The sequence below is a fragment of the Astyanax mexicanus genome, chromosome 10 (assembly GCF_023375975.1).
Source record: "Astyanax mexicanus isolate ESR-SI-001 chromosome 10, AstMex3_surface, whole genome shotgun sequence".
Lineage (NCBI taxonomy): Eukaryota > Metazoa > Chordata > Actinopteri > Characiformes > Acestrorhamphidae > Astyanax > Astyanax mexicanus.
This window is the reverse complement of record NC_064417.1, coordinates 35,595,005-35,621,232: the sequence shown is the minus strand read 5'-3', so window position 1 is coordinate 35,621,232 and position 26,228 is coordinate 35,595,005. Positions and strand designations below refer to the sequence as shown.

General features: G+C 40.4%; 2 protein-coding genes across 12 annotated transcripts in view; one reads left to right on the top strand and one right to left on the bottom strand.

Annotated features, from left to right (window-relative positions):
• Positions 1 to 222: 222 nt before the first annotated feature.
• wnk1a (WNK lysine deficient protein kinase 1a) lies at positions 223 to 18,697 on the bottom strand. 5 transcript variants are annotated; one of them, XM_049483828.1, is made up of 25 exons: positions 18,032 to 18,696; positions 15,445 to 16,603; positions 12,225 to 12,397; positions 11,858 to 12,078; positions 10,136 to 10,293; positions 9,669 to 9,757; positions 9,312 to 9,531; positions 8,927 to 9,209; positions 8,655 to 8,833; positions 8,473 to 8,553; positions 8,238 to 8,360; positions 6,800 to 6,883; positions 6,229 to 6,308; positions 5,884 to 6,028; positions 5,641 to 5,757; positions 5,429 to 5,542; positions 5,296 to 5,350; positions 5,065 to 5,202; positions 4,192 to 4,958; positions 4,004 to 4,102; positions 3,464 to 3,900; positions 3,120 to 3,319; positions 2,931 to 3,035; positions 2,560 to 2,723; positions 223 to 2,344 (listed from the first exon to the last, which is right to left on the bottom strand). In XM_049483828.1, the coding sequence occupies exons 2-25, from the start codon at positions 16,168 to 16,170 to the stop codon at positions 2,042 to 2,044; spliced, it is 5,061 nt and encodes a 1,686-aa protein (XP_049339785.1). In that variant the 5' UTR covers positions 16,171 to 16,603; positions 18,032 to 18,696; the 3' UTR covers positions 223 to 2,041. The 5 variants fall into 5 exon arrangements, with proteins under 5 accessions (XP_049339785.1, XP_049339786.1, XP_049339787.1 ...); XM_049483829.1 differs by having other exon boundaries at positions 8,238 to 8,357; XM_049483830.1 differs by lacking the exon at positions 2,931 to 3,035 and having other exon boundaries at positions 18,032 to 18,697.
• A 1,577-nt stretch (positions 18,698 to 20,274) lies between these two features.
• The window catches only part of erc1a (ELKS/RAB6-interacting/CAST family member 1a), a 38,091-nt gene continuing 32,137 nt past the window's right edge, over positions 20,275 to 26,228 (top strand). For 6 of the 7 annotated variants that reach the window (XR_007440941.1, XR_007440940.1, XR_007440939.1 and 3 more), the window contains exons 1-2: positions 20,275 to 20,499; positions 21,405 to 22,286. Coding sequence is in view for 2 of the 7 variants with exons in the window: in XM_049484194.1 (XP_049340151.1) it covers positions 21,600 to 22,286 (687 nt within the window). In the remaining 5 variants the exon portion in view is untranslated. Of the gene's footprint in view, positions 20,500 to 20,522; positions 20,820 to 21,404; positions 22,287 to 26,228 lie in introns of those variants that run through there. The other variant, XR_007440938.1, reaches the window with a different exon arrangement.

The window sequence follows — 26,228 nt, the reverse complement described above, 5'->3', positions numbered from 1 at the left end:
ATCCATGTAGACTTAATTTACAAACTAGTAAAGCTTATTTATATAATGCCAGTCAAATACGACTCACTACTGAGTTTCATAAAGGTTAGAAAATAGATAAACTGTTTGATCCCCTGGACCAGCAGGCAGAAGAAAGGGTTCAGCTCTATTTAGGCCCTGTTCAGTAGTTTGTGTTTGCTGCAATATATGGGTTCTAATAAAAAGAAAAGAGAACAAATATCATAATTTCCAAAATGTTTAATTAATCTTTTGTATATACAATTTTTTTTCTCCTTAAAAACAGGATTAACACAACAATAAATACAGTCAATATCTGAAAATCACTACGTCACCTGTATTAATTGCCTGTTTTTCATTTAATGCTAATTTACTAAACATATGAGATTATTTTTATAAAAACATGCAACGTTGAGAAACATTGAATACAGCAGGGTGTGATTTGTGACACTAGTGGTATATGAACTGTGTACGTGTGGACTGCGTTAGAGAATGTGGTTGATGAAAATCAGATTTAGAAAAATTCATGCACTCAAGTATCAAAAGTAACATTAGCCTCCCGTGCCTGTTAAACCTTTTAAATCGGTGCATACTCTGCATTGCAGTAACATATTTCCTTCTCTAGAGAAGTCAAGCTGATCATTTCAGAGGTGAGAGAAAGTCACTTCTGTGAGGGAATGGCACTCTTTGCGGCTCAGGAATAAAATGTTAAGAGTGGTATTTCTGGAGTACAAAGACAACTTGGACAAATGTGCAATACTGTAATCATTTAGGAAGCTTTGTTAATTTTACCCACCTCTTAGATCCACTTTTTCTATTTACAGTGACCTTTGGGAAGGGAGAAGATTGCCAATTTCAGAAGGACAGTACTAAGATTTACTGACCATAAGATCCTTTAAAACAAAATGGATGGAACATTTCTTCAAAAGTGGCGCAAACAGAAAATGTCTCGTAATTTAAAAAGGCACCCCATATACAGGATGCAACACCCTGTAGCCATCCAGGACACCATAGTCCATGCTGTTTTATTTTTACTTTCATTAAATTACAGTATCTGTGGGAACAGAGAGAATACACACCTACACAATGTTATTCAAAATAACGTCACAAATACAAAAAAAGGTCACAGTCTATATATTTCTATAGGGAGTGGGTGTAAAGTTTGTCAAGTGCTGTATCAAACCTTCATATATTGCACACTTTTTATAAATTTAAATGCTGCCTAAGAACATTTCGATTAAATAATTGTGAACATAAAAAAAATCTCATAATTGGGGGTTGGGGTTTACTAGTTTTGATGAATGTGTAGTAAGGTAATTATTTAAATACTAACCCCACTTTACCACCAACAAAGGCTTTTTCTTTCTTTCTTTGCCACGTTTCCCACATACCTTATCCATCACTTGCTTATTGCCTCTTGTACAGTAGATATGAACAGGCAGCATTACTAATCCAAATGTACATGTTAACCTTAACTATTTTGTTTTGTTTGTTTTTTTTTGGTAATAAAAAATAATCCAGAGTAGATGAAAACAAAAAGTTAGGTAAAATAACAGGTGTAAACATTTTGGATACAAAACCACTGAATGTTCTTATCCTACAAAGAATGACATACATATCTCTGCATCTAAAGAGACCAAAGCTTAATATTTAAGGCTAGAACTTTAGATAAAGCAATAAGAACTTAAGAGTTTTGTCTGCCAGACGTGTGCATGCTGCTTTGTACACATCAACCTGTAAGACCCAAAGTCTTCCTTTGACTTGCTCAGGTGTCAGCCAACCAAGTCACAACGCATCTACTTACATTACCCCTTAAATTTAAAGGCAGACTGCAGACTACATGAGAAACACCATATTCTCAAATGAAAAAGTCTGTTCATTCCCTGTTCTACTTTCCCTATAACATCTGCAGAGCTGGTTTCCTAGACACACAAGTGTAGTTATGTACAGAAATAGGTTTACGCTTATTGAGAACAGTTCAATCCAAGTGTTACAGTACATGTGCGGTGTTAATTTACTGCCAGTGGTAATGCACCCTTCTGTCTCAACTTGCCTGAGTGGTCTGCATGTTAGTTCCACTACCGTTACTTCCAGGTTTGTGAGGCCCAGTCGTTATGTGGAAGCCCTGTTGGAGGGCATTTGTGGCTGTGGGCTGTAACAAGCCCACCTGAGCGTGTCCTGCTGCTGGCCCTGTCCACTGTGGTGTGGCGTAAGGGGCATTAGGATAAGTGTACTGCTGTGATGTCAGACACAGGGAACCTTTCCGTCCAGTACCAGGGTTAGAGGAAGTGGACACATGACTGCCCATAGAGCAAAGCTGTGGTGCAGAGAACTTTCGAGGCATTGTCTAAAGAAAAGGGGAGAGGAAAAAACCCTGGTTCAGCAAATCATTCAAATCAAAAAAGTTATTTCACACATTGAAATCTTAATGCAGAGACATATATAAATAACAATGCAGACCTTGAAAAAAAGATCCCTAATACCACCAAAGTCATAACAGCAAGCTAAATGGTTCTGACTTTTACCTTTTTAATAAAAAAAAAAAACATTTATGCAACTTACATCATGGCCGTGTGCATTTTGCTTTGCACTTTTTTTGACCTGAGCCTGGCTCATGGCATCCCGAGCAAAGTCGTCCACCAGCTGGTGGAGGTCATCTGTGAATGTGCCTTTTCGGGGAAGATTAGTGGCTGAACTTGAACCGTTTTCTGCTTTATTTGCGTTTCCTAAAAAAAACAAGAGAAGTATTTACAAAGAAGTCATTCTTACTCAGCATTAAGAACACAAGTATGACATGTTTTGTGTGTGCAGGTGGAGCAGGAGTGAGTATGGATTGATGAATAAAGTCTAAAACAAAAGAATCTAAGTAATTTAATCTAGTTTACAGAAAAGCGATGTAATGAGTGGCAAAAGAAAATTTGTAAAAATGTAACCTTCTGACTGAGTATCCTGAACAGTCATACTTTGGGGAACTGGACTCTTTCCTGTTGCTGACTGACTGATTGAAGACTGCCTGACTTGTGTGGAATATTTGCCCCCTACAAACAAACAAAAAATTATCCAAAAATAGTGATATACTAGATTATGTATATGAAAAACCTTTTTGTAAGATAACCAACTACCTTGTTGCTGGGGACTGCCGTGATTGCTGCCACTGCGGCTCGACTTGCTACCCTTGCCTTTAGTGGGCCTCCGCCGACCGCCTGCTACAGCTACTGCGGAAGGTGCCACCACAGAAGGTCGTGGTTTGCCCATTCGTGCATACAGCTCCTCAAGTTCTTTCTTCTGCTTAGAATGCAAGGTCTGGATCTCAGTCATATGTCTGCAAAAAGGAACACAGGCACTGAATGAAAAAAATAAACAACCCTAGTAATCTAAGACACAGGATTCTTTTACTACATTTACATTAAAAAGAAAACAATCAAGAAACAACTTTGGGATCACATCTGTAATGGAAAAGTCTCACCTGTCCCTGAGCTGCTTGATCTCAATTTTGAAAGCTTCGTCCTCTGGCTCGGAGTCATTGTCACTGCTTATGTAGCACTGGGAATTGGACTGGCTGGCTGGTGACATTCGAACATCCTGACTGGTGAAAGGTTCCTCCTTCATAGTTTCAGCAGTATCCTCTGTGCCAGACGGAGTAACTGAGAAACATCCCACTGTGACATCAGAACTAGGGGTCACCTGAAAGCGACCAACTGTTGTAGAAGCAGCAGTGACTGGGAGAAAGTCTGGAATGCTGTGATCAAAGCTTGCTTTTGGTAAAGTTTGGGACTTGTGAAGAGTGTTTTCAGGACTTGAGACTGATGAGGAGGGGGGTGATGAAGTTGGGGTGGAAGAAGATGAGGACCCGGCTTGGCAAGAAGGAGCACCATCAATAACATGATCGCTGGCCACAGAAACCTGGACAAACAGTGTAGTGTTTTTTTTTGTCATTTCTGGAGTATTTAATTAGGTCACAGTTTAAGTATTTACACAATAAAGGTGAATTTTTTTTTGAGAATACCTGAAATCGGCCAAGTTTAAAACCATCTGGGGATACCACAGGTTGTGTGTTCTCTGCAGCAATTTGTCCATCTGGGAGTACAGTGACTGATGTCTGAGACTGAAAAAGGAAAAGAAAGACATCATATTTTCATGGAGAGATTCAAAACAAAATATTGAAAAAGTCAAAAATAATGCTTAAATACTAACCTGTAGCCTTTGAATGCCAGTATCAGGCTGAGGAGTCTGCACATATACAGGAGATGTTCCTGCTTGGCCTTGAGAGGCAAAGGTGCCAGAGGCATAGTGTCCACTTGAGCTCAGGGACAGACTTGGTGATGGTATGTGGCTTGCACTGGAAGTCAGGCCAGAAGGAGGAGAGCTGATTGTGTTGGGAGGTGAGGAGGTGGGGGCCACTTCAGCAGAAGTATCAAGCGGTCCTGAAGAACTGGAGGAAGAACCCTGGTCCTGGAAGAGAGAGCGGAGCTTCTTGTCCAAAGCATGAATGTCTTCAATACCTGGTGACTTTCCTTGTGTTTCTCCCTCGCTCTCTCCGCAGTGGCTGGTAGAAGCTGCAGGCAGAGGTGCGGTAGTGGACGAGTGGACAGGTGGAACTTGTGGGACGGAAGTAGCAAGACCAGGCAGCTGGTCACCAGTAGAAGGTGTAACAATGCTGTTGGTCTCAGGCAGTTGGTAAGGTGGGGTGGGTAACGAGGGGCGACGCTGAGTAACAGGCTGTTCTGGGGAAGGCGACATCCTGCCTGTTCTTGGTAGTTGAGGACCAGTAGGTGGTGATGAGGAACCTTGAGTTACTACAGGAACACTGACCGTAATATTCTGTACAGCAATCCCTGCATTATGATAAACAGGTTGAGTCGCAGGACCTCCAGCTTGAGGAGGAAATGAAGAGATCTGGTTTGAATTTGGAAGCAGTGTGCTCTGCTCTTGTGTATTACCAGCTGGGGCAGCATCAGACACTGCAAATGATAAAAACCATACCCATCAAACACAAAACTAAATGCATGCCACCAACACATAACACGTAAGCAAGGCTCTTGTGTCAACAGTAGGAGAATAACCAACCTGGCTGATCATCTCCAAAGGATGTGCTAGCAGAGGGAGGGCCAAAGAATTCCCGTAGTCTTGCTTCTGGCACAGGGCTGACAATGAAACGTCGTCCTGCTGAGTGCACCACTTGTGATGCCACATTTGGTGGCACACCTGTTTACAAAGCAAAAAGAAGAGCATCAACACTGGTCCCATATAATAGAAATCTAATAAGTCTTAGTCTCCATATTTAAAAATCATACTTACCAGGAATATTAGAAGTTAATATCTCTGGCACCTGCTGATTTGAGTCACTCGTTACCTAAAAGTAATGATAACCATTAATAACACAAATCTATATCGTCACCCTAACAATTACTGCAGAAATATAAAAATATACCAGTGAAAAGCTGTCCTTTATAGCTTCCCCTTTCACATCTGCTGTATCTATAACCTCCCGAACTTGCTCGATAAAGGACTCCCGCTCACTCTCCAGGATGAAGTCACTCTGGACCTGAGGCACAATGGGATTATTCAAAATTACCCTTAAGCTTGGATACAGAATTGGTCCATAGTTTCTTGCACTAGAGCACATAATGGGGAAGAATCTACCATAATTTGTGCGATTTCTTCAGGGTTGTCACCATCCAGATCAAACTTAAATGTCACCATTTTCCTGTTGTGGGTTTCCAACTGACATTCAGCAACTCTGTCACCAATATTGGAAATCTGAAAAATTCAAACCACACTAAGATTTAATATACATGTATATATTCACAAGTCACTGAAGTCAATCAATCAATCAGTCAGTCAATCACAGAACAGGTTCAAACATAGATAAATAGCACCACTTACATTGAGAACAATGAGCTTAGCCTTGGCCATTTTGTCATGGCGTGAGCGGCTGCGTACAGAGCGACGCTGGTGGCGCTTCATAGAGCGAGCTTCGTGCCTGCCCTCATTCCCATCACTCAGCCCTGAGGCTGCATCAGACTGACCACTGAGAAGGAAAAGCACCAGAGAATCAATATAAGACTTCATTCAAGTCAACAGTATGTATCTCATAAATACTTATTTGTAAATAATGACAGAAAGAAAGTGGGCACCAAAAAGCAGTGTAAAATATCGTGCCACACAGTCATAAGACGTTTCATTATGTACTACAGTATTTTGTATTATTAATTTTCTTAATGCAAATACCTCTCTGCAGATGGTGGAATCATGACTGGCTGTACTTGAGTCTGCTCTGGAGGAAGAGGCTGAGACACACTGGGATGAGCCTGAAAAAATGAATATGTAGTTATGCACAACCTACTTTAGCCTGAAGAGGTAAGAGTAAATAATTGTGTAAATATGTACATCAGTTCTAACTAATAAGAAAAAAGGTATTTGTGAATGACAAATTTTGGATGCACACACTAGAATATTTTTTTTTTTTTTTTTTGAAAAAAATGCTGTAATCATGCAGTATTGGAAAAACTTTTTTTTTCTATAGTGCAGTTAGTGTTTACAAAGATCAATGTTTTGCCCAAAAAAAAAAGTATTTTAACAGCTCAATTTTAACACAAATGTTAAAAAAATTAAACATCTAGAAATCAACTGTACCAAACCTAAATATTTTACCAAAGGTGAACAACATTTACAAATTATACTGCTTCAAATACTTAAGATTCAGTCTTGAGTCTAGAAGCACAAGAATGGAGCAATAAAGGGGTTTCACACACACACACACAGGCACATACTCCAGTACGGCACTATCCACTATGTGTACCTGAAAGGCCTGATATAAGAAATATAGTTGTTCAGCATTTGGAGGTGGAGAAAAAACAGGAGGGCTGAGTTGGCTTGCCCAAATCTGACAGCCAGCATGCAAGACAGGGGGAAAGGATGCAAACAAGAGAACAATGAATTTAACGAAGTTTATGTTTATTAGGTTGTTGAAAATGAGAATGAGAAATAAATGCAACTTTAATTCAGAGGCATTTGCTATATTGAGAAACTTGGATTGCCTTAATGATGATGCAAAACCAAAAAGTCAGTTTAACATCAGTTTTTTGAATACTGACCAACTAATTAAACAAGTGAAATCAGGTGTGCTGCTGCTGTTTAGAATAAAAAACTGCATCTACTCAGTCACAATGTGGATCCACGACTGAATGTAAATCATGCAAAATGTAAGATATAACATTTTAATGTTAAACTGAAAAGATGAGTAAATTGTTGGTGCCTGTATGGTAATTACATTCTAGACGATGATTGACCTGCATGCAAGTTGAGTAAGGACTACATTAGAAAAATAAAATAAAAAAAAGCTGTCTAGAAAGGGTACAACTAGGGATGGATGACCAGACCACGAGTCACTTGAATTTTAGTATCTGCTGTTACAGAGTCCTGATCTAATACTTTGGCAGTTAAAAAAAAAGTTTGCCCCTTTACTTTTTTCATTTATTTTTCATTATTATTAAAACAATATCAAAACAGCCAATTAGAACAAAAACAAAATAATCAAGAACTAAATAGCCATATAAATGATTTCCATTTAAATATGCACCTTTTCTAAAATAAACAAAATACAAAATGTCACACAACAACAATTCTGTGATTAATCACAAATAAGATCCTGATTCATTTTTTAAATGCTGCTAGTTCTGTTTTTGGGGAAGGAATAATAGTGTAGTGTGGATAGGTCTGGAAGACGAGATTTAGACTAGATTTTTTTTTTTACTGTATATTCATATATTGTTACGAGTGCAGCATGGGCAGAGTCTATAGTGACCTTGTGGAGTAACAACGCAACGGTACATTATTATTAATTTTTTTTTAACTATATAAATCCGTGATTTGGATCTTTTTTTTGCCGGATCCTCTGAAAATTATGTGACCTGCCCTGATTTCCGATCACATGATCGGTTTGGGAACATCCCCAGGAACACTCTCAGTGACCAAGTGAAATGAGAACAACCCAGGGTAGTAGGAGTAGTTGGAGACATGCAAATAACTACCTATAAGGTGAGTGACAAAGAAATATCTAAATAATTGCAAAATAAACAGCAACAGTGGTTTTCAACTCTAGGATTGAAGACCGCATTCCTGCACAGTTTTATGCTGTTTCTGATTTAATTCACCTGTCTGATAAAGCAGGCAAACCATGCTGGATTCTGGCCCCTGCTGCCCACCCCTGATGAAAAGTGTAAGATGAGACAGTGTACCTGAAGTGAGCTTTGTGGTGGTAAAGGTTGAATGGAGTTCTGCTGAGCAGCAATCCCATCTAGTGGTACTGTATGGTGCTGCAGGGACATACCAGGTTGAACAGGAGCTGGCAGAATGGTCTGCTGGCCAGCCACAAAGAAGAGACACGTGTACATAAACATTAGAGGATTTAACTTTCTGCCACTCAGTCAGTAGAATAAAAGAATATATTGCTTGAGATCATCTGATGATTACCTGCAGTGGAACAGTATTTCCAGGATGTGAAATGGGGACTGAGGCCAAAGAACTGTTGCCTTGAGCATGGGGAGCTTGAGGCTAGTGAGTAGACAATGAAAAACAGGAAATAAACAACTCCTGTTCTAATTACAATCTATTATTTACAATTGTGTCAAAACAATGGCCAGAAGATGACTCACCAGGTTCTGTGTATGGATCCCACCATGATGCTGGGAAAGTTGGAGATGAGTGTTTTGTGCAGTTGCAGATGACTGAGGCTGCTGGTCAGCCTGCATAGTAACATATGAAGGTAGAACTGGCTGACCAGGATGGGACTCAGCAACAGTAATGGTGGACGGGGCTTCAATACCACTAGTGGCTGCAGAAGAGTTTAACAGATGTGAAATTAGCCATTTCACTGACAATTGAGAGAATGTAAGAATTATCTGAACATTGAACTATTTCTGCTTACTTGATGCCAGGGCCCCAGGTTGCTGCAGCTGGTGCAGCTCCCCCTCTGGCTCCTCTGTCTCCATGGGAACTGGCGCTAAAGCGGGCACAGAAGGCTTTGCTGCAGAGGACTGAGAATGGGTTTCATCCTGAACCTGACTTCTCTTTTCCTCTTCCTGCTTCCTCTTCTGCTCTTCCCGCACCAGCTGCCGTTGTTCCCTCTTCCTGCAGATCAAAGCCACGCGGTCCTTTATGGCCTTTGCTATTGTCTTATGGTCACCCTCACACACATAGCCTGAGTCAACCTGGTGAGGAAGTGAGGAAGAGTGTGAGACAAAGAGAAAAAAGGGAAAGAGAAAGAGGTTGAAAATACAATGGGAAAAATCGAATGCATTGATTCCCACTACCATCTCTTGTGCCACATCTTCTGGGACATCTTTGTGGAGATCAAAGGAAAACTCAATCGCTTCGTTATCCTTGTATTTGCCTTTAAGTTTTTTAACATCCTCAATGCGCAACCACAGTTTGATGGCAACCACCTCCCCATCATCCTCTTCGGCCAGCTCAACACGGACACCAGTCTCTTCTTGAAAAAAGGCATGGTTTAACAGGTCCTTGATAGAGTATCTGGGGGAAAGAGAGAAAAAAAAGTGCAGGAGAAAACAGGTCAGGGTGAACCAATTGACAAAAGAATGAACATTACTTAATTTAATACTCCAATTACAAGAGGATGGGACTTTAAATCATTTTCTCTATCATCAAACCTCTCATCTTTGTTCTGACGAATGCATCCTTCGATGATTTCCTTGACTTCAGGAATTGCGACCTTATCAAAACTGCCAGGCTTTACCCCCTACAAGAGTCAAACACAGTAAACAACCAATGATATAGAGTCTAGAGAGGATAAAACACCTATTTTAAAAAGGTACATTGTTTCATAAAACATCAGCAATTTGTGAGTAGCCATATTTTTGTACGTTACTACTTTACTACATTACTATAAACCTTTTCAAGCCTATTTATTTACAAATACCAATCCAGTTCAAAGTCAAGTCAAAAAAGCAAGACTTGACTTCAAACTGTATTAAAACACACAACTTACCACTCTGTGAGGAGAAAAAAAAAGTAAAAATGCCTCACACAAAGCCAAAAAGGGGAAGATTTAAAGAACGGAGCGAAGAAGGGAGGAGGAAGAGCACACATGGCCCTCTCCCCCAAGGTTGGAACTTACGCTGGTCACTCTGCGATAGATCTGTGCCGCATTCTGGCACTCGGAGTACGGGTACTCAGAAGTAGCCATCTCCAGCATACACATCCCAAAGGCATAGACATCCACTGACTCGTCATACTTCTCTTCATACATCTCAGGCGCCATGAACTCAGGGGTACCTTAAATCAAAACAACGGTTCAGAACTCTCTCTCTCTCTCATTGCCCTACTACACCCTCTCCTGTGAAGTGGAGAGAGGAAGGTGATGGTGTTCAAGATGTCTGATCCAGCAACCTGTGAGAAGACAGAGAGGTAGAGAGAGGGGAGAGCAAAAAGGGATAGAAAGCAAAAAAGAGGAGGGGGAAAGCCATTGTCAGTCAGCCTGCTGTGATAAGAAGCCCAAGTTTCTCAGTGTAAGGCCTTTAGTGCAGGGCTGACAAAATAAAGACTGGCGCACAGAACCTACTACAAGGCCTAGACTGACCAAAAATCTCAAACTCAGTCTACACTGTGTGAAACTGAGTAATAAATAAAGGTGTTAGGCAATCAAATTGTTTAAACAAGCAGGAAGAGTGAGGTGTTAGCCAAACAGAAGATTACAGGGAAATGTTTGAGGCGAGTTAATGGTCAGTCAGTTGCCCAAAACTGATAATTCAGGGAAAACTAAACTCCCAGCTATGGAAATAACTTCTGTCAACATCTCAGCTTTTGTTAGCACCTGCTGAACAACCCCTAAAAGCACCTACCTTTCTGATACACCTGCAAAAAAGAAGACCTAAAGTGAAACGCTAGGCAGAGCAGATTCCATAGCTAGTTACTGATTAGATTCTGCACACCAGCATAAGTAGTAAGACAATCTGCCCACTGAACAAAGACCTCACACAGAAAAACTTAACATATTTGAAATGGATTTGGATTGTAAGGTGTCACATTGTACTGTTGACTTACCAGGCCCATTTCCTGCATACTTACTGTCTGTACCGCAGTACACTAAATAATCCTTAAAAGTAGAATAAGGGGAGATCTGAGGTTAGAGTCTAAAGATTCCCAAAATAAATAAATAAATTAAATAAAAGCATCCTACAACTACAGCTAAGAGGAAGATGAGAAGAAAGATTAAACTGTGATCTTAAGACACTGAAAAAATAACACAAAGGACCTTTCCTTAAGAGAAAAAAAAATGACAAAGTTATTAGCATCAACATCATACGTTTCATTGAAGAAACAGACCACAAATTCTCCAAACCACAGGATGAAGATAATTCAGAACGGTACCTGAAAGCCCAGGGCTCACCTCTAGCTTTCTTGCTATCCTTTTGCCATGAGCAGATCTGGTTTGCCTGCAGACAAGCCACAATACAACTACGCACATCTCGGACAAAAGGAGAGTTAAGCAACTACTTACTCTCTGGGAGCACCTGAAATAAGCGCCTCTTAATACACAGAGGACAATATGAGGGCAACTGGTTTTTGACCTATGGAAGGAAGGAGAGTCCCAAGTAGAAAGAGAAAGCGCATGAGAAACAGGGGCCCTGGTTTGCTGTGGTTTGGGGGCTCAGGGAAATGCTGTGGTCTGCCTTCGTACCACACTGTTAAAAACCACACTTTCAAAAAGAAAAAAGCAGACAAAGAGAAAGAAACTTGAGAACAAAAGGGATTTTCTTTCCCCTGCTGAGGAAATCCACCTAGTCAGGCGACTCAAACACTGTACAAGTATGTCATGTGGTGGTTTATAGGACCATACCTATGACACTCTTGGCAAAAGAAGCCCTTTTGAGGGTGGCGAGGCCCAGGTCTCCAATCTTGACAGATCCAGTAGGGCCAGTAATGAAGATGTTGTCACACTTGAGGTCACGGTGAATGATTGGAGGAGATCTGGTATGAAGGAAGTGCAGCCCTTTCAGAATCTGTCGACACCAACTACGCAAGACTTTAATCTTCATCTCTTTAAACCGCTTTAAATACCTGTGGGGTACAACAATCAGTACATAAAACAATCAATCAATATATGAAAACCTTTCTCAGGGTTAAAAAAAAAAATAGTATTCATCAAAAGACAAATATTTGTTTTCTACAGAGGGTAAAGGAACACACTAAAGACTTGCACTTACGTCTTCAGGGTCCCAGAGGTCATAAGCTCTGTCACAAGCACAATGTATTTCTTCCCCTTGGAGGGAGATTCCCAGGAATCATAGAAGCGCACAATGTTGGGGTGCTGGAGACCCTTCAGCATTCCAGCCTCCTCTTTAAAGCGTTGTCTCTCAGATTTGGATAATTTACGGTCCTGAAAGAGACAAGCAATTGCCATTTAAGAAAATATTAATAATAATGCTACATATAGTTTAATATTTTAAATAGACTAAATTAACAGTTTAGGCGATCATAACTATTTATTAACTTGCTGGAAGCATGAATGAAATATAAATGCAATAAGCAATCTGTAAATTCATATGCAGAACTTTAGAAATTTTGATTAACTTTATCATGACTCATTAAACTGGAAAAAATAAGGCTACTCTAATCATTACAACAGGAAGAAAGTGAAAGTGTACGAACGGACAAGTGTAAAGGTGAATTTCAATTTTCACATTGAATCAAATGGTTTAAAAACACTTCAGCTTAAAGTGAAAAACAACCATTTACTTATTTTTCTTTTAATTTATATATACGATTTAAAGTACCACTGATCATACAGATCTGAATGGCAGAAAAATGCATCTGAAACAATGTGGAACACCCGGTAACTCTAAGCTGTATCAGCTTGACCTACATTCACGCGGTTACCCACAATTCCTGGAATGAAAAATATGGAGCCATGACTTGGAGGCCATCCAAAAGCACCACCCCAAATGCTGATATGCATACACACCCATCGCTCTTTTTTCACAAGTGGAACATTTAACACTATCTTCACAATTACTTCAAAAGCTTAAACCCACCAGGACCCCATCAGAATGCAAATGGGATGGTGCTGGGAGGGGGATGAAGGTGGAGCGATGGTCACCCTAACATACTGACCTACTTTTGTTCTCCACTACTACCGCACAGTTTTAAAAATTCCTAGCCACTAACTTACAAGTTTCTAAATGTCAATTCTAGACTGACTTTGAGGAACATATTGTAGAAGAATTCCAACTAAAGCTTATTTTCACATATAAACTCAAGAAAGAATGTTTAGAGAATCAGGTATGGATCAGGTATTATCTGTTTAGACAAGTTCTTACTACAGGAAACATTCTGTGTGGTTTAAGGGGAGGTGCCTGTGTTGCACATGCAGAAGGCAAGGTATAGCACACTGTGATCACCTTTTCTACTCATATATAGGCTTATTCAGACATTACCCATATTTTGTATTGGATTGTATTCTGGGTTATATCTAGAACAAATACAACTCTGCTGGGTAAGGTATTGTGATACATTTCATAATATGCTAAAAGTCAGTGCTTAGAGAAGTGACCAAGTGCGTGTTTCATTTTTAAAAATGTAATTACTCCAGATTGACTAGAATCCAAACTATTAGTAATAAAAATCACCGAACTAAGTATGAGAGAGTATTTGAAAAGTAGGTATTTTTAAGGCCTGATGTGATATACATTTTTTGTGGATGATATATTGCCCCAGATATTATTGCAATTAACAATACTATTGTCATTTTAAGACCATTAAATGCCACTGACAAAATGATGATAGAATAGCATAACAAATCACTTATTTAAAGTTATTTAAGTTCATCATATATTAACAAAAATAAACAATACACAATATCATGATAATCACATAATGGTAATGTTGATTATGTAATTATCGTGACAGGACAAGTTTTTTTTTTTTAAACCTTTCACTTACATCACAAGATGTAATTAATCAATATTGCCCACTCTTAAGTTGAGCTTTTTACGCATTTACATGCACTAAATGGCCAAACCATTTTCAACTTTTAGGCAATTAAAAGAAACGAAAAGTAATTTTGATTATCTGTCCTCTACAGCAGAACTATGGAGAAATAACATGAAAATTCTCAATATTACTTGCACTTGAGAGTGCTTTAACATTTGTTTTCAGTAGTTTGAAGCACAAAAGTCACTTCTGTAAAATGTGACAGAAGTGAAACCTATCTAGAATTTCTGCTGTGATGCGACTGACATATTTTAACAAATGTATCATGTGAGATTTAAGACTATCGTGGGAGGGGAGTGTTTTGCAGAAGTGATGATACCTAGAACAAATCTGTATTTTCTTCAGAACTGCTAATGTGGGCAAAACCATTAACAAATAACTGTGTATTCAAATGATAAGTTACATATTCAACAACAGATGAAGTGACAAAAAAAAAGAGAAAAAGAGAGTGAAAAGTGTAGAAATGGTGAGAGTGAAGGAAACAAGAGCCTGTGTGAAATTTCAGAGGGAGACACTGAAGAAAGAAAACCAGAGAAAGAGAGCAAAAGAGCGAGAGTGAAAGAGATACTGCGGCTTTTGTTTCAGAATGATTCCAGAGCTGGCTCGACCTGAGGGCTGTTTGCAGTAGAGCTGCAGCTCACGTGATCACACCCCATGCCCTGCCATCTCTCAGCAGCAGCAGCAGCAGCAGAGAGGGTGGGGGTGGTGAGTGCAGAGGCAAGCCTCAGCAGGCCACAGAGCTGCTCCTCACATAGAAGATTACGCATTCTTTGGCAGGAAATCTGACCCACTTTTTCAGAAGTGCATGAGCAGACTGCAGCTACATTCACAGAGCAAATCTCACAACTGGTTGATTTCCTCTCTTAACCCCTCCGAAACAGGAAACAGGATGTCAATAAACACAAATAGACACTTGAGGGAAGTGGGTCACAGACCAGTGTCTCTCTGGCAGATAGATTTCATTTCTGTCCATGTGGCCCACCAGTGTCATGGAGTACACTGAGCAGCAAACCACTTCCAACACTATGAACAGAGGTCTGGCTCCAGGGACTCCCAACAGCTGCAGTTAATAAATTCCCCCCATACCAATTCAATGATACAAAACTTAGAATAATACACTACCATGACTATGACTGCACAAAGACTAAGAGTCTGAAACGTATTACACGTTAGTGATTTATCTATTGTTTAAATAATTCTCCTCCAATCTACAGAAATGTAACTTTGGTTTAGGACCATTTGTTTCAGTAGATACAACAAAGCATGGATTTCTACTGAATCATTTTTTTTTTTTTACATTTTGTTACTTTGCACTTTAAACAGAATGCTACAGAAGTAAAAGTAAAAATGAAGTAAGCACTCAATCTTACGTTATCGCAATATTATATTACCTTTATTGTTTTATGGTCAGGACAAAAAGAAAGAAGAACTTACCTGAAGTTCACACCATGCCACTTCCACAGTAGTCTCTGTATCCAATCCTTTATATACGGTCTTGAATGAGCCACGTCCAATTTCAATATCAAATTTTAAAAATCGACCATCAGGTGATGTTCCAACAGCCTTCGTCTCGACCTCTTCTATGTCCTCTTGTTCCTTTTTCTCTGCTTCACGTTGTTCTGCCTCCGCTCGAGCCTTTTCCTTATCTTCATCATCTTCCTCCTTTTCAGATTTTGCTCCTACACTATTCCTTGACTCCAGTTCCAACACCTTGCTCTGCTGTTCAAGCGAAGGCACTTGCTTCGTTCCCCCATCACAACCCGCCGACACCACAGGCCTCTGCTCCGCAACTATCTCTTCATCACCAGCAATCTGCCCCTTCACTACAACTGGTCCATCAGTCAAAACCAGTTCAACTGAGGCAGTGCTGTTGGTCCCTTCATCACCATGCTCAGTGGGTGCAGCGGAGCAATCTGGTGGTGAGCCTAGTAGGAAGACTATGCTGGGAAGTTCCAGTGCTGTGGCATTGGAGTCACAAATAACACTGCGACGAACAAAGCGGTGCTCGCCTTTTAGCTGGTCTCTCTCCATTGTGTGATGGCGGCGACGGACTTCAGGACCAATCCTTTCACCTAACAGCGAGTCCGAGCTGGAGCTGTTGGTGTTCTTCGAAGGGGGTGACAGGAACTTAACCATTTTGTCTCTGAAGCTTTCAGACATATCTTCACCCACACAGAGTGAGCAGATAATCAAAAACTATATTGCATCCATAAACCAACCCAAAATAATGGAACAGACTGAAAGGCCACTTTAATACCTCTTCTTCCCCAAAGGCAAAACAATTCAGATTTTTCTGCCCTCCAAAAACAGTCATTCAGAGAAAGGCAATGCTCTTACAAACTAAAGGGTTTGAGGAACGCACTGGAATGGTGCTGTGTATAAAGCAGAAAAAAATCCCTTCACTGACTGGTACAAACTGATGAAGCACAAGGTCTTTCAATCTTAGATCAGCCATTGTCTCTGGAACAGTTGGCAGCATTCGCTCAACATAAGTAGTGACCCAAGACAGCCAGCCAACAGCCTGCTCCAAAACTTCATCTGCACATCCAATCCTTGTTGAAGGTTGCCAAGTTTGACGCAAGCTTCTGTCTCACTGTAAAAAGAAAATAAAAAGAAGAAATTAACTGAAGGCCTACATTAAACAAAAAAAGTGCAGACACATCTGTGTGTATATTAGACTGGCAACAACACACTGATTTGCTAAACTATGTGGTGTTAAACAAAGTAAAGTTTCTTCTTGGAAGCTTGGAAACTACAGGTCCTTGATCAGATCCGTACATTTACAACGTAATTCGTCACCATAAACATGCTAAACATGGCAAAGGTCAACAAACACATTTGCTTCCCCATCTGTCAGATTAGACACGTGAATCAGCTGGTCACTGTCGAAATACAGCAGCTTTGTTGGCTTAGTAGTCAGCAGCTGACATGTTAGTTTAAATCCAGTCAATTTAAAAAAAGAAATAACTAAGGGGCTAGCAGTGAGGCTGACAAACTGGTTGACTGAAATGCAACGTTCTGCCTTGGCCGGCCCTGTCAATGGACATAGTCAGCTAACCTATCAGACTAGTTATTTAATATGTGGCCAATACTTTTTAGTGATGTGTATGTAGCTTGTATATACAGGCGGGATTACATTACTTTACAAGAAAGTTTAGCCATGGGCCTAACCAATTCTATTACAGACTGACATACATCCAGGAATACACAGTAACGTTATTTAACATGTTTCGCTAGCTAACGTAGTTACACATATTCCCGTCTAAGCTACAATCCAACAGCAACAATGTAAAATCCTTCACCCGTATATCTCTGCTACTGTAGATATTAGGCGGACGCATTTTTAAATTCCAGACTTCAGCCATTCTTAAGGTCTCGTCAATATACATAAAAATGTCATTAGATAGCTAACTAGCTAACATAATTATCTACCTAGCGTTAGCTAGTTAACGTTATGTAGGTTAAGTTATCTTGTTAGCTAACGTTAACAATTTACCCGCTTTCAATGAATGACCAGCACTCGTTAGCTAACGCTAGCTTAGCCAGCCTAGGTTACGGCCTTCCCGTCTCAGTTCACCAGGTAGGATAGCTACTGCTACCTAGACAACTAACAAGCGACATTAGCAAGATTGTATGCTAACACTTGGTCGCTAATATTAGTGTACGTCGATAAAAGGAAGCTAAGCTCCACAGCTTAGTCAGCTAGCGTCTGCTTAGGTTGACCGGGGCCGGCTAGCATAGCTAGCTATAAAAACAGGCAAACGAAAACACAAGCTACGTAGCTACTTAGCTTACTCTACTAGCTAACGTTACCAAGGTAGGTTAGCTCTAACGATAGCTACAATTGTGTTAAATTCAGTTCCCGTCTATAAAATTCCTCCCCACGATTTTGTTCCAACTGCATCTACTGCAGTCATATTCCACTAATAAAATTCTGGCAAATCTTGCCATCCAGCTGCTTCAGGCTACAGCCAGCTAACCTAGTTCATTTTCGAAGCCACTTAACGCTAGCTTAACTCACCGTCTTCATCTTGAATCTCCTCCGCTTGTGGTCAATGTTAAAAGCACCGCGGAAACCATCTTAACCCCCTTGGCCTAGCTCAATCCACCGTCTACGGTCATCCAGGGCTTCAGGTCATGAGATTAATGTAAAAACTGTCCTTCTTCCCGATGGTTAGTGATGTTTTTCAGACATTAACCTATATTTAAGAGGTTTCGCTGGCCGCCGCTGCTCCGCTTCAACACCAACCGCCGCCTGAGAGACAAAGTTCGAATGTCAGCACGCGCTCCTTCCGCGCTCGCGGCCGCTCTCGCGAGAGCGCGGGATTTCTTTTGTTGTTGCCTTTCCTGCTTCTCTTACTTCAGGTTTAAAGCTCCTGGTTTATCTTTCAGCGTTTACAATCAGCGCAGACGACAATTAGAATTAATTAAACTAAAAAGCGTGCGAGGAACTGTATCAGAGTGTCAGTATTCGTTGCAGAGCGGATCTTTATTCCTCTTGTTGTATCAGGCGATGCTAGTGTCCGTACTCCATAGTGCCCCTGCTTTCAGCTCCGAGGATTCATTAATATGATAGAAACAATGTCTGTGCTCTACAGCAGATCCGCACACCAGAACAGGATGCAACATTCACAAATCCAATCTGCATTCTCCCATGTTCTCCTGCCCAGACAGCTCAAACACAACGCAACCTCAATAACCTCAATAACCTCGGTCTGGGCGCCCCCTTCAGGAAGAAGCCTTTACTCACAGCGCCACGCTCTTCTCAACAGTGGCTGTACAGAAAATCTAATGGCGTTTTTCAGGGCATAACACACCACGTATTTTAATAGCTACATCTGTTTGCAACATTTATGTGTACTACATCTCACTTTCTTTTGTTATAAGCCCACACTTCCTGAACCAATATACCAGTATAACTGGTCTTAATTCACAAAGTTTTTAGGCTATTACCACACGAGAGGTTTATCATGAAAAAGATAGCCTAGCTAATGACATTTTACACAGTAAATGTATCAATGATACTGCGAATGTATACAGTACCTGTCAGAAGTTCGGAAACACCTCTTTTCATGCGAAGTGTTTTCTTTATTTTTTTACTTTTTTACAGTTTTAATAACTTATTTGACTCCGGATAAAACACCAACGTTTCGGCCCTTAGGTCTTCCTCAGCATGCTCAGGGCCGAAACTTTTGTTTTATCGGTGAGTCAAAAAATATACTGGACATTATATGAGTGCTGGGAAGTCTGTTGACTTTTGTTGAATTTTAATAGCTTTCCAAGATGGCGGCTACCTTCACGATTCAGGACTGGTCCCCAATTTGTGAGTAATAAAATATAGGCTATGAATATTGCATAATTCTTTACTCTTATTATTGAGTTTTATTAAGTTTTTATTTATTTATTTATACGTTTCAGCATTTTAATCTGCATTTTAGTCCTTGAAGCTAGCTAGGATGGCTCTACAATTTGTGGCTATTAAAATGTTAACGTTTTTCTGTCTTTTTAATAAATATTTTCTATTTTTTACTTAGTATGGTTTGTGGTTGGTTCTACAATTATTTTATGGATATAACATAAGGAATATACTAATGTATTTTAGCATATATTGTAAAAAAACTGTCTTGAAGGTGGTCATAATATATTTTAAAATGCAAAATGTCTTCACAAGGGCAAAGGGGTTAATATCAATATAATTTGCCTTTTATGTCTGCAGTAAGTTGTTTAAACTTCATACAAACACTGTAAAAATTCATATTTCAAGTTTTCTGTGAACACATTATTACAAATACAGTGGAATGTTAATCTTCACAAAGTACTTCTGTCCCTGTCATGGTAAAATATCCACGCAATTTAAATATTTCATAGAATATCAAAACGTATCTTTGAAACAGAGCAAGTTCTCCATAAACAGTTAAAAAGTTTGCAAATTTGTACAAACTCTTGTGCAGTTTGCCATGACAGGATGGACAAACGCATGCAAAAAATAGTAAAAAAAATGTATAGTCTAAAATCTTAGTGTAATATAATAAATAAATATAATAAAATGTTTTTGGAAAATTGTGAGGGCCAAGGAATTTTTTTGTATTGCTTTTCTGTTATGCGTTTACAAAAATATGTGGTTTAACAAATGCGTTAATGACGCGTTGTGCTTGTGTACATGTACTATTACTGAGCAATGACAATAAAGTTAATAAATATGTGAACTGCTCTTCTCCAGCATGGCGTCCAGTGCTGCGCGGCCACGAGCATCGGGAGCGCGCGAGGCTGCGTGGGCGTGACGTCACCGTAGCCCTCCAGCCCTGGCAAAGGGATGCTGGTAATGTCTGCAAATGAAAAAAATGATAAAGCGGTATAGAGGGAAATAGGCGGGCGTCCATTTCTCCTTCCATTTTTATACTCTGTATTTTTTATTAAAACGGACCGGATTCGGACTGACAGATGCACGCGCCGATTCGTTTGGAAGAAACGGAATAAAAGCCACAGATGGTAATTCGATTTTTTTTGTTGCACTCATCCTTGCGAGACGAAATTACGGTGAATGAAATGACTGTGTAGCTCACGACGAGGGTAAATCACGTCGAGCGTTTATTTGTGTTTGATTGTGCTCGTGTTAAACCGCGGAGAGTGTGTATGAGAGCTGTGCGATGATGGAGAAGGGCAGGGGGGATGCTCGCTAACCCATTGCAGCTAGGCTGTCTGCCTGCCTTCAGTCCGAGGCGCAATAAAGGCGAGATCTGGCAGTAGAGGTTGGGGGAAAATGTCACTGACCGCCTTGTTGGCTATTTAAAAAAGAACAACCGGGAACTGTAAGTACAGAAATGCTGACCTGTTATAGTAGTCCTGAATGGTAAATGATGTTGGATGTTTGAACGTGAATACTTGCATGCTTGGAGTGTGAATAATGGTGTAACCCCACCTTTTCTTCTTTTCATAGCCTTCAGTTGGTAGTTTGTAGCTGTATGTCAAAGGGTGTCCGTTAAGTGATATAAAAATGAATCAGCAATGATGATTTAAAAATGATTGACATTAATTGTTTAATTATACACAGTTGAAAAACTGATAATCTTAAAAGATGCTGCTGATGGTGTCAGCATGTGTTCAGTGATAAAACAGTACAGGCCTAATAACAATTAGGCCTGACTCTAATAACAATTTTTAAAGCAATAGGGTTTAGCAGATCATATTTTTAAGTGATTCCCAGTCTAGAGGACAACTGTCAGCTGGAGCACAGGTGCAGGTTCTTTTTTTCTCAGTGACCCACATGGCAGTATGTGACCCATGTCCTTTCAGGGAGAGAGAGACACTGTCATCAAGCCACAATTCTCTGGAGATAATTAATGTCATTTTGTCATGCTAAGCCTGTGCCTTTTTCCCTTTTCTTTATCGTGCAGGTCACAATAAGTGGTCCACGTTAGCTTTGGCACATCACAGACAACTTGCCCTCACCCTGGTGGAGATCCTAGTGTGAAGAGCAAAAGCAAGAGGCACGCCTTAACATCAGTAAAGGATGATGGTTTGTTAATGACAGCTGGGCTGTTAGTCGTGTTATCGGTCTCTGCTTGCTGTGCTGCTTGAAGCCTGTCAAAATGTACGGCAGCTCCCGCTCGGTGAGCAAAATGGATGGCAATCACGGCAGCAGCCGGGCCAATCAAGGCAACTCAGGCCGATCCCCAAGATTGCCTCGCTCCCCTCGCATGGGCCACCGCCGCACCAACAGCATGGGGGGCAGTGGTGGTGGACCCGGAGGCTCTGGAGGTAAGACCCTCTCCATGGAGAACATCCAGTCTCTCAATGCTGCCTACGCTACGTCTGGCCCCATGTACATGAGTGACAACGAGGTGGCTCTTGCCACTTCTTCTGACATCCCCAAGAGTGGAGCTGCCACTGGACGCTTCGGGGGCAGCATCCCTTATGGCGTCCGCGGGACTGTCATGGGCAGCACTCCGGACATGGCCATGGTGCCGGCAGTGTCCACTGACTCCATGGGCTTTGGGAGTGAGCTCCACAGTGCCTCCACTGTCCCACACTCCCTGCGCCAAGCCCGGGACAACACCATAATGGAGCTCCAGGCTCAGCTGAAAGAGGTTCTGAGAGAAAATGAGCTTCTGCGCAAAGAGGTGGAGGTGAAGGAAAGCAAGCTCAGCTCCTCCATGAGCTCCATCAAGACCTTCTGGAGCCCTGAGTTGAAGAAGGAGAGAGCACTGCGCAAGGACGAGGGCTCAAAGGTGGCCGTGTGGAAGGAACAATATCGTGCTGTGCAGGAGGAGACTCAGGTGGGGACATGTGTGAAATGTGTGTGTGTGTGTGTATGTGTATTGTATCTTTTAGGAAAAAATATTGTGACTTTGTAGAGAAAACACAAATATATGAGACAAGAATCAACAGTATGATAATAATTTGGTTTAGAAAAGAAAAAAAAGGCTGAAGATTTCCTATAGGTAACAAAATGTAAGATTAAGTTGAGGTGTAGGATTAGCATTAGAAGTTATTTTTGAATAGTTTTCAAATAAGGTATTAGGTATAGACAAAAGGTTGCACAGCCTAAGCCAACTGAGTCTCTAGCTAATCAAGCATGGGACACAATGTTCAAAGCAAATTATAATGTACAATTACCTTTTTCTTTCACAATATAAAAAAACAGTCAGGATGGGCTTTGGAAATGTTTGGACACCCTAAGAAACCCTAAGATTTGAGGTCTAAAAACTAGAATGGAACAGATGAGATACAGGTACAGGTTTAATAAAACTGGCAAATAGTAAAGGGCAAACAAGTCTGCAAAAGGAAGAAACCTAAACCACAACAAATACAACCCCCAGAAATGTTAGAAATTAACATGACCTCACACTGAAGGTAAGATGAAACAGCCTTTAAATACACAATTCAATCCCCTTGAAAACGAACAGGTAAGGAAACATAACCACAACTAAGGAGGGAGCTACCTCTTCAGTCTGAAAAGGAAGTCACCTTGCTCCTGACATCAGACCTGTCAAGAACTCTTCAATGAATCAAACATTTTTAAAGATGATAAATCTGAAGCAATCAATGCCAAAAAGGCAGAGGAAGATTATTAAGAACATGAGCTGTGAGTTTTCATCTTGCGATTTAACTGTGCAGAATTTTTAGGAATGGTAATTCAGGAAAGCGGTGGAGGTCAAGATAAGATCGGTAAAACAGGGGGAAAATCTCAGAAAGAACTGCTTGTGTTTTCCAAATGATTGCCAAGAGCCCCCATAAAAGGAAGTTCAATGTAAAGCATGGTGATGTGTCACAGATGTCTAAACTTCGCACTACTCTGTGTACTGCATATATTGTATGCCAGTATTTGCATATAATTATTACATATGGAACAAAGTATATTTATGTGTATGTACATACATTTACAGTAAACAAATTGTGTCCCCCCCCCCCCCTTATATTTTTGCAAATATTTTATTTTATCCTTTCAAAGGGCAACACTAAAAATTTAACTTGGATATAACTTAGCAGTATAGATTTGCCATTAATGTCCAAATACCTGGTAACACAAGTGACTACACCTTACAGTAACCATGTCCAAATTTTATGGTGGTCCCTCCCTGTTTCCAAGTGAATTACATGGTTCCAGGTGTAGCGAGCAGGGCTGTTTAATTTGGTGTTTTGGGTACAATTCTCTCATACTGGCCACTGGGTATTTAACATGGCACCTCATGGCAAAGAACTCTCTGTGTATTTGAGAAATAGAATTGTTGCACTCCAGGAAGATGACCTAAAAAATTGCTAACCCTCTGAAACTGAGATACAGCATAGTGGCCAAGGTTAAAGAGCAATTCTAGCATTGCTGGAACCATGTTCTGTGGTATGAGGAGGCCAATAAAACTTGTTTGTTATTGCTGATGGCATGAGGGAGTGTGGTTTATTGAAGGAAATGTACTTTGCAATTCTAAAGCAGAGCATGATCCCCTCCCCTCAGTTTTACAACCCAATAACGGCCCAAAACCCACCTACAGCAAGCTAAGGCCTAATCCCAATTGAGCACCTCTGGGGCATCCTCAAGCAGAAGGTGGAGGAATACAAGGTGTCCAGAGGATTACAGTAGCAACCTGTGTGGCTCTGTTGAACATTGTTGAGATAATAAAGGTAGTTACACAAAATATTGACACTTTTGCACATGTTCACTGTGAGGTGATCTTACTTGTATTGCCAATACAAGTTTAGATGTGTTTTAAATTATTTTCAGAGGACAGTAAATCTATACTGTTATACCAGCTGTACACTGACTACTCTAAATTATATCCAAGTTTCATTTCTATTGTGTTCTCCCATGAATAAAAATGTAATAAAATATTAGCAGAAATGTGGACACTGTATACATAATGTTTCATACTACATGAACTGAATATACACATAAATTACATGTTACAATACAAATGATCTTTCTGTGATGCTGGATGACTGTAAGAGGCTGATTGGGTAGTGGATGGTATCCTGTGCAGGCAGTGTGGACCAAGACAAAGTCATGCATGACAGGACCCCTGCTATAAAAAGGGGGTTTACACATCACTCATCCTCTTGAGGTTATTTTGTGGAAGGCGTCTACATACGTAACGATCAAATCTGGCAGTCATTCCGCATCACAGATCCACAGTTACATCTCTAACTAGCATCCCGTTTTACACCTCCTGACTGCCAGAGGGTGGTTAGCTAATGGATGATGAATTCCATCAAACTCAACTGACAGGATGCAGAGATCCAGGGTTGATGCTAAAGCTACATTCATAGAGTAAATGTATGTGAGGTAAATGTCAAGGGTCACAACCATTGTCACCGCACAATGACAACCAGCAGCACCTTTTGGAGGGCACCTTACTGGGAAGCATGGTACCTGGTGCTGTATCAGCCGCAATTATGACCTCAGTCACCCATTGTGACAGACAAAGCAGATAGACAACTGCCCAAAGTGACTAGTACGCTCGCTGATACATAATGCTTAGTGTACTTACAGTGCAAAAATCTACAGTCAACCAATCTGTAATGACCATTAGACAGTCTTAAGTGAGGTAGAGGTTCAAAAGGAGGACCAAAAGGGAGTTCAATATGTGATGTAGGTTTTCTGAGGGCTATAGGGTGTCCTAAGGGGTCGGAGCTGAAGAGTTTGTGTGCACCATCAACTTGTGTGCACCAGGGGGTGCACTGTCAACATTGTTGTGCTGTGGAGAAATAGCTGCAATGTGCACTTTAAGGGCGGTTACAGTAAGTTGGGGAGGCCGATGCCGACTTAAACCACTGAGAAGATTTACCAGTTTTAACAGTCAGCAGTAGTTCAGCCTGGTGGATGGAGCTTTAGTGTGGATGTGGATGCCAGATCTGTCCCTTCATCAGGGAGAGATCTGCTCTCAGAGGTGGAGGCCAAGAAAGATAGAATGATGTTCATTAACAAAGGAAACATAGAAAAAGAATGAAGCAGACACCATGATGGGTCATGTGCCAGGGTGACCACAGCCAAAGCTTATAAACTTATACAATTATTTGGGCTTATGTGAATATTTAGCAATTTAAAATGAATATTACTGACAAACATTTTCTATCGGTTAATTCTTGGTATATGTGGGTTTGTGCTGATGCGAAAGTAACGTTGTATTTATTCCAAAGGGAATTGGAGATAATGGTCCAGGCTTGCAAAGACGTTTCTAGGTTAACCATGTCTTTAGCTCAGTTTGTGTGTATTCACGCACTTGCATTGATTGTACCAAATATTTAGCTTAATTCGTGACATGCGTGAAGGCGTGTGAAATGTGTAGCTGTTTTGCATTAGGATGCACTTAGATGTGGTTTGTGTGATCCTCTTATGTGCTATAATTGTGGTCAGAGATGAAAGCCTGTATTAGTTTAATGGCTACATAAGCCATCATATATATCCTATGCTGATTCTAACCATGCAGTGTAAATGCAGAGGTGTGCTTAGAGGGAATTACATTTTGATGGCTGGAAAATTGAGTTTTATAAGCACATTTGTGTTTACAAGATTCGTAAAAGAATGAAATTAAAATGTTTCAGTACCACAGGGTTCAAATATAAATGCAAATATTATATATTTAGAACAGTAAAACATACAAAATTTGGTTGATAATAAGCATCAATTTATATTTTTTCAGATTAAGTAGAGCTTATTGAAACCAGTAAGTGGCATTTATAAGCGGCTGACCTTACTGTGTGGCAGGATTTTTTTTCTGTATTTT